This window comes from Sardina pilchardus, chromosome 16 (assembly GCF_963854185.1).
Source record: "Sardina pilchardus chromosome 16, fSarPil1.1, whole genome shotgun sequence".
NCBI classification, from domain to species: Eukaryota; Metazoa; Chordata; class Actinopteri; order Clupeiformes; family Clupeidae; genus Sardina; species Sardina pilchardus.
The window spans coordinates 10,372,197-10,380,730 of NC_085009.1; the positions used below are offsets into that span (position 1 = coordinate 10,372,197).

Consider the following 8,534-nt stretch of genomic DNA (forward strand, 5'->3'; position numbering starts at 1 on the left):
CCTTTTCGATTACATCAATATCTAGACACCCATTTATTATTAAGATAGGTCTATAAAATGAAACAATAAAAGTGTTCAGTCAGCAGAAGCAAGTCACCATGAGGATTTGAATGTGTGCGTCACACTCAATCAGCCAGGCAGTCTGAAGTGCTGCGTCTGAATTTAATCGCTTTATTATTTTTTTTAAACACAGAGAGAAAGAGTCCTTTTCCCGACTGCCTCTCTGGCTTTGCAGACCTGGCAGGTTCAGGCTGGGTCTCCGTTCTGCTGTTTTTAATTAAATTGCGTCTTCAACTCCGTCGACTTCGTCTCGTCTCCGTCAGCGCAAGATGGGCATGAGATTAATTATTAGTGGAGAGCGGTGGAAGAGACGGTAGAGAATAGGATCGCTGCTACAGGTGCCAGAGGGGTTGAGTGCGGATGTGGAAAAAGAGAGAAATCAGCACCCGCCGCCCGGTCCGGTGGAGAAGCGAATGGAGCACTCATCTGCCAGAGAAATTGGGTAAATGTTCGCGAGTCTCAGAGAATCTCGTGTTGAACTTGTGATAGATGGGACAGATGATGGCTACACATTAGACTTGAAATCTCCTCCCCGTACTTGTTCTTGAATAGGATAGTTATGGTTCTGCCTCACATTACGTCAAGTGTAATTACCTATAGCTGCATGGTAGCCATATTTATTTTTCAATTTTTCATCAGAATCCCAACAACGACCTGCCAATAGTAGGGGGCAATTTTCTGACATTGTTGGTGAGAAAGGAGAAAATCTGACACGTAATATCTATGGCACACAATGTCCTCAGAACCAGCATTTTCTCTTCAGTGCTAGACTAGCAATAGGGCTTTTCAGAGAGCACTTTAGGTGGTCCCCACACATATCCACTACCTGCTGAGAGCTGCCACTCTGGTTTAGTGCATGTCCACAACTGCTCTTTTGTTAGAATGCATTAACAGGTCAGATTCTCCTTTCAACGGTAGGACAGCTGATTGCTTTCACAAGTCTTCATGCTCAAGTAAAGCGTGTGGTTGTCACTGGTATAACAGTATTCTCAATAGTATTCTTAAAATGGTGTATTGTCTGTAGGCCTTCACAAATGGTAGATTGTGCAGTGTGTGTGTGTGTGTGTGTGTGTGTGTGTGTGTGTGTGTGTGTGTTGTGATCAAAGTTACATTGACGACATGCTGAGATGGTGTCTCAAACTGTAGGCCTATAGCAGCCACAAGAGAGCAGATTGAAGAGCTGCTGAATTGCCCAAAAGCTACACCTGCAATTAAATATAATGGATGGCATTAAGATAGTAAGCTGAGCCCGCAGGTCTTCCACTAGAGATGTTGGTGACAACTTGACAGACACAGCAGGGGATCATTCAGTGCAGATGATCAGATTGCTCACTATTGGACCACAAATGGCTGAAATTGAAAACGCATTGAGACGGTTCATCCCTCACAGTGGGGGTGGTATTCAGTCATTTATCACAGCCATCAAATGTACAGAATGTGTGTTTCACCGGTAATTGTAGTGATACATCAGCGGTAGCTTGGCAACAAAAGATTGGACTCCAGAGAGTTTTTGGAATGACTTTCAGGAAATACACACTTTTAAAAAATGAGCAAAATAAAAGGCAGTTCCATTTCAAAGATCTCCCTCTCTCACTCACTCACTCATCCTCCCTCTCCCTCTCTCTCTCTCTTTCTCTCTCTCTCTCTTAAAGAATCACCCAAAGAACTAAACCATTTCCAGCCTGTTTGAAAGTGAATTTAGCCTATGGTAGCCTAGCCACTCTGTGAAGTGTTTCTTTCAATCGTGGCCTTACCCTTTTACTCCTGTGCTTCGACTATCTCCAGGTAGACTAAGGCAACAAAACATGCTCTGCATTACAAATGACTTGCGCATCACCTCATTAAAGAGACATAAGACCTTTATGCCTTATCAAAAAAAAAGCATCCCTAACCGCTGGAAGACAGACAGGAAATCACCAATGTATGCAAACACATGAAGCACCATTGGGACAACATGACTGGAATAGACTGTCGAGAGTGTGGCCTACACACCATTAAATCCTGGCTGCATGAGCACTCGATGATAATGAATCGCCTTTGGCTCACTGAAGCCATGAGACGGCAGTCAATCATCAGCGCTATTTAATTATTGACCTGCCCATGAGCGCAGGGTGATAATTGCCTGACCAGGGTCATCACACAAAGATCAGATGTCCGCCGCGTGGCAGATCTGAAAGTAAAATACAGGCTGAGGACATCAGGAATGCCGCGCGGCAATCGGAGAACACGGTCCTACTGGGAGTCGGTCTGATGCTGCAATTGCGCAGAAATTGTGCCCATAATTGGCTTACGAGAATGGAATGTGCATATGTGCCGGTAGGAGGCTTTTGCGAGAGAAATGTTTCGAGCCATTAAAGCATATTTCTTTAATAGGCAATATAGTCATTTAATGGTTGGCTTGACACTCGTGTCTGATTTTGGATTAACTTTTCAATTAAACGGGCACATCAGGTAGGCTGAAATCACCGCAAATTATGTTTTGTTCTCTCTACTGTCAGTGTTTAGGGAATTAGTTTCTTGAATCTTGGCCATGCTAATTGGAAATAAAAGAGGATTTCTGTGTAATAAAACGGTAGGCCTACGGGTCTCTGTATTCCCGGATGAGTCTGGTGGTAGTGCGTTTCACAGACCTGGCTGCCGTGTCGTGATGGTGTGCCCACATTGGTGGAGTTGAGTGTGACTCGGAGACCGCCGCGAGATTGTCTCCCATGGCACGGGCTCAACAGCACTGAGGCAGAAACCCCATTTGCTGGAACATGATTGTGTCACTGAATGAGAATCGAGTTAGGGGTTTGGAGTTGGTGGGGGGGAGTGGTCAGCCCCAACCATGCCATGCGTGCCGCGCGCACACACACACACACACACACACACACGCACGCAGGAAAGTGCTCTCCAGCGGACACCCCTCTCTTTAGAAGACCCAGGCCCTCTTTATAGTAAATGGGGTCGCGCGCTCTATGTCTTGTGTCTGTGTGAGATGAGAAAATGATGGTGTTGAGGGTGGTGGTTGTGCATAAAGATGATGTACAGATCCATGACCCTGGTGTCTGTAATACGTCTTTAGTTCACCTTTGCCCCTGGACCTTGGGGCAGTTGGACGCCTGTCTCGCACATCAGCCACAAACCAAAGTAGCTTTGATACGTGTGTGTGTTGACAGCTGTGGAACAAGTGGCAGAAGCCAACCACATGTGGGTTCTGTGAAGCTTGAGTGAGGAGAGCGATATGAGGGTGATTGGGAAGGCATGCTTACCATTCTTCATAAAGCAGTCATCAAATACCAGACATTTACCCCTTGGCATAGGGTCCTGGGTTTGATCCCGACCTGTGGTCGTCTCCTGATCCCAATATCCCTCTTCACCTACAGTATCTGCTCCTGAAATACACTTTCAAAAGGTCTACAAGTGAAACCCTGATTATAGACTGCCAAGCATACAGGCCATGGATCTGGGGCGCGTGTCCCAAAACCATAGTTGCTAATTCAGTCAGCAACTTTGTTGGTTGCAATGCAATTTCCCCATTGCCAACCAACTAAGTTGCTAACAGGTTAGCAACTATGGTTTTGGGAAATGCACCCCTGATCAGACACAGGTTCTCATTGGATCCCCCTGACCCCAAATTGACTCCAAGGAATAACAACCCAACCTTAGTTCTTATCTCTGTCGCTGCAATTCGATCTGATGTGTCAAAAACGCAGCGATTAGAATCACAAATCCACCTCTTCTATAATCTCCTTTAGAGTCACACTTTCAATAAGCACACTTTGTAAAGTCACCGACTTTAAGTCTAAAGATTATCATTCCTGCAAAGCACTCTGGGCCGGCAGCCACTGTGAATTGGAGATGGGGCCTCACAGTGGAGTGCACTTTAATCAGTTCAATGGTTTTTGGGAGGAAGGCCGGGAGGATTGTTTCCCCTTCTTGCAGAAGCCAACATAACCAATTTGCTTTGCCCTCATCTTTTTTCTCTCTTTTTTTTTAATTTTTTTTAACGGGGGTCCTGTGCAGAGGATCGTGGCTTGAACAAAAACAACAGATAAACAGTTATCCATGGAGGCATCGTGGGTGAGTTCAAGCATGAATCACACTAAAGCTACATTTTTTTTTTTTTGCGACTTGTCTTGTATCGAGCTATGGAAATGCGAAGCCGTGAGAAAACATCTTTATTCATACAGCAGGTCTGCCAGAGGGGAAGAGATTAATCAATGTAAAGATTACTGCAACTCTCCTCTAATGTCTCAGCCTTTCTGGGGAAACCAGAAAGGCCACCTCGAACAGTCTACAGAGTATCAGAACCAGATGAAACCAATCACAGACTGTCACATAACCTACCAGGCTAATTACTTGTAAGAGTGTTTTTTTTTTTTTTTACCAGAAATCTACATGGCATCAACATTAGCTCATTTCATTATCTGGAGAGAGGAACTATGCTTTGCCGTTTGTGAATATACGTATGGCAAAAAATGTGTTGACCAATGGCGATTTTGATTAAACCTGCAGGGTATGTGTCGGTGATATCAGGATGGAGACATAGTGAACTTAAATCAGCAGTCACTGTGACCTGGAGTTTGGTGTAAGTCACAACTCACAAGGACACGCCGTTAGCCATGTTTATGAGCACCCTATGGGAGCTGCCATTGCTTATCGAACGGAAGACATACAATGTCTGCCTGCTGTCATTATCGCAACCAGTCAAGAATAATTATCCAAACAAAACTAATTAAGCTTGCAGCCATGGACCTCATCATTTAATAACTAATTAATTTTACGTCAAGGAAAACCGGCGGGAGGGGTGCTTGTTTCTACCAGATCATTTGTATTTTCTTACTTGACTGGTTTGGTTTATTTTCCACCAGAGAAGTTTCTGTTATCTAACGAGAAACTTCAAACTCCGCTTAAGTTTGTGCCCATCTAAGCTGTTAACAGATGATGGTTTTGCCGAAAACACCTACACACAATCTCCATGATATTAATTTCCTGTTTATTTGTTGAAGCATAGGCCTTCCTGCTGTCTCAAACTGGAGGGAAAAAATAATCACTGTAGCCTACTCCGATAAGGTGCATCAGAAATTTTTCAAAAATGTGTCAAAAGTAGACAAGGAAATGAACAAATAAGCTTTTCAAAACATTATTTTATTATTTTACGGTCTGGAGACTCTCTGATAAATGTAATATTGACAGACAAGCTATGGAAAAACATCTGTGACTGTATTCAGTCTTACTCTACTTTATGTAGGCCTATTCAGTCCTGAGTGATTTTTTTCCATAGCACCTGCTGCTGTCTAAAGGACTTTGTTGAAGAAAATCTTGTTCCACTCATCTTATAAAAGCCATGTATGTACAATACAGTGTAATACTAACTGGAAATATGAAATGCACATCTGGTGTATTTAATTAATTTAAAAGAGTGGTTAATTTCTCTGCCACATTAGGAGGTGCTGCCGTTATTTTGGGCCGGCGTTTGGAGGGGCACCCCAGCGGGGTCCTGGCGGGATGACCGACGGGGGCCTGACACGGGCAGGTCCACTAGGGCCTGGATTGTCTGAGCGATCCGGGTCAGACCCTCGTCTTCCAGGATGAGTTGGGCTGGACAGAGAGCATCCTGCAGTGTGTGAAAGAAAAGACCACTCATGTTAAAACAACAACAACAACAACAACAACCACCACAACCACACACTAACAAGTATGCACCCAGTGAGTGTCACACTGAAACGTGTGATGCAGACATACACATGCAATGGTTTAGGCTACTCATGCATTCTTACCTAAACACCAAAGCTTGTGTATAATGCCAACCACAAACAGCAACTGAGCTGACAGATCAGTCGAGCAGCTATACCCTCTCTTGACTCCCAAAAAGCTGTTCAAATCTCAGCTCAGGTGAAATTATGCATGCATCTAATTATCTGCTTGTTACTCACTCACAAGTGGCAACACCCGTCACCTGCAGCATGCAGAGTTAGTCACTCCAAAACATTCCAAAAAAAAAAGTCAGTCAAATATGCACCACATAGAGTTTGTTTGCACTCGTCGAGCCCCACCTGCAGTGAAGGATACTTACCATTCCTGACAAAGCAGTCATCAAAACCAGACATTTTACTCCTTGGCATCGGATATGAAACCGAGACAAACATCAGCAAACACGGAGGACAGATATATTTTCTATGCTGCGATGTTGAAATGCCAGCCAGGGTAATGGACTCGGCTTGTTTTTTGCTGATTGCAGTGATATGCAGGAGAAGCACTTTTCAGAAGGCAGGAAAGCTGCATAGCAGAGAGAGGGAGAGAGAGAGAGAGAGAGAGAGAGACGGAGAGAGAGAGAGAGAGCAGCAGCAGCAGCACAGTGAGGGCAGTGTGGCAAATGGCTCCATCATCCTCTCATCTAAAAGGGCTCTATTTGGATATGAATATTTAATTTCACTCCCATCCCAACAGAGCCGTTTGGAGGGGATGCAGCCATCTGCTCGGCAGGCAACAAAACGTCAGATGGACAATACACATGACAGACACAAGCAGCACGCAGCAAAGTATGGTCAAAGATTTTTCAGGTTTTTAATAAATTTCTTTACAGAAAGAGAAAAAATTATATATATTTATATTCATATAAACTCATATTTAACGTTTCATTAAATACAATGCTATAGTATAAATACTACATACAACAGAGTCCCCGTTTTTTGCCCCCCCCCTCAAGAAACAAGTCAGTCTCTAAACCAGTGAAATTAGGTTTTCTCACCATTTACATTTTAAAAAAATATACAATTTGGTTTGGAGACATTATCATCAAAGAGCAGGACTAGCAAAGTGGCTAAATTTGTAAATTTTTGTAACAGACATGGTATGAAGTCATCATAGTGGTTCCTAGGGGAGAAAGGACACATTCCTGGAAATTCTACCCAAAAACTTATGAAACGGCTCCCTTGAAATTTGGCTACCTCCTCTGTCTCGGATACCCCTACTCTCCCACCCCCCTAAAAAAACTTACCCCCATTGATAGCAAGGGCAGATTTTCAAGTACTTTCACATAGGGGGTCTAATGAATGTAGTTTTGAAATTGTGGTTAAAAATCTTAACAAAAAAAGCAGTATTTTCACATTGCAAAAATATCACCCTCTCTTTAAACTGCTTCATACAAAGACACCACATGCTTCTATTTGTTGTTTATGACGCCGGTAAAAAATAGTTTATGAGGGGTTGTGACCGCGGACACGGTAGTAGTGCCCGGTAAGATGTGCCGCTCTGCACCCTCCCATCCCTTCATCTCCTCCATGTCCTCCTCTTCTCTCTCTCTCTCTTTCATCTCCCTCTGCCCCTTTTCCTCACAGTCACAGACATTTACTCTTCACCTCTGTACGGACTCTCTCTCCACTTCTGAACTTTCACAGACGACGACGCAAGTGTCTTGACAACCACACAGCATACGCGTGTTCCAAAAGCGCAGAGGAGCCCTGGAGTACAGCACTGACCAACGCAGAGACCTCATGGCACACAACAGGCAAACAAAGACAAAAACGGCACTCAGCTTACTAAGAATAGCCATCCTCACATGGCAGCAGTGCATGCTGGGAAAGGTTGTGTGAGTTCACCAAATGACACGACTATTTTAATCTTCCCTATCTTTCCATCTAGTCTGCGGAGCCCTGATCCATAACAGAGCAATTCAATCATCTAAGGTGTGATTAGCCTAATGCTACTGTTCACATTAGAACATTTTGTAGGCTACTGTCATGAGGCCTCTGCTTTGGCCAAGTACTGACTCAGAACTCCTCAAAAAGGCATTTGTACACTTCAATAAATAAAAAAAAAAACAACTCAACAATAACTTAATCCAATGTGTACACGTATAGACAGAACAAGCTCATAATGCTTGCTCAAACAACCAAAAAGAACAAGTAAGCAACAACTCACTACAAGCTTAGAGATAACGTTTCAGTACCATGACGTTTCAAAAAAAAAAAAATCATAAAGCCTTCGGAAAACAGTGGTGCAACACTGCCACCTGTTGGCCACAGTCGGCATAACAGAGGAAGCGTAGCAACAAATGCAAACGAACAGCATGAAAACGGATCATGTCACGCGGGCAGAGGCACGTAAGTTTGTGAGCAGTAAACAGTCCACGCAGAAAAAAACAAACAATCATAAAACTATTGTAGCCCTTTCAGCAAAACTGACATAACATAGGTGTTTAAGAAAAATATATATATTTTAGTGTCATTTAAATGAGTGCCAGGCTCCTTTCCACATGTTAAGCCGTATCTAATTCATGCCCTGTGCTCCAATTCGCATACTTTTGTACTTACAATACCTAATCTAATATGAGTGAGTCATATTAGGTAATGTAAGAACAGAAATATGCCAACTGGAAGACAGGAATGGTGTTTGGTTCAAGGCTAATTTGGTCGGACCTAAGGCAGCATTATGGGGAAGCCCTTGAAAGATACATCGTAACATTACATTATAAACCCTGTTTACATCGC

At 43.4% G+C, this 8,534-nt stretch overlaps 1 protein-coding gene across 3 annotated transcripts in view; it reads right to left on the reverse strand.

Annotated features, from left to right (window-relative positions):
• Positions 1–3,435: 3,435 nt before the first annotated feature.
• lrch4 (leucine-rich repeats and calponin homology (CH) domain containing 4) overlaps positions 3,436–8,534 on the reverse strand; it is a 44,328-nt gene continuing 39,229 nt past the window's right edge. For 2 of the 3 annotated variants that reach the window (XM_062515898.1, XM_062515897.1), the window contains one exon: positions 5,517–8,534. This exon is cut by the window's right edge and continues 1,198 nt beyond it. Coding sequence is in view for 1 of the 3 variants with exons in the window: in XM_062515899.1 (XP_062371883.1) it covers positions 5,486–5,659 (174 nt within the window). In the remaining 2 variants the exon portion in view is untranslated. The other variant, XM_062515899.1, reaches the window with a different exon arrangement.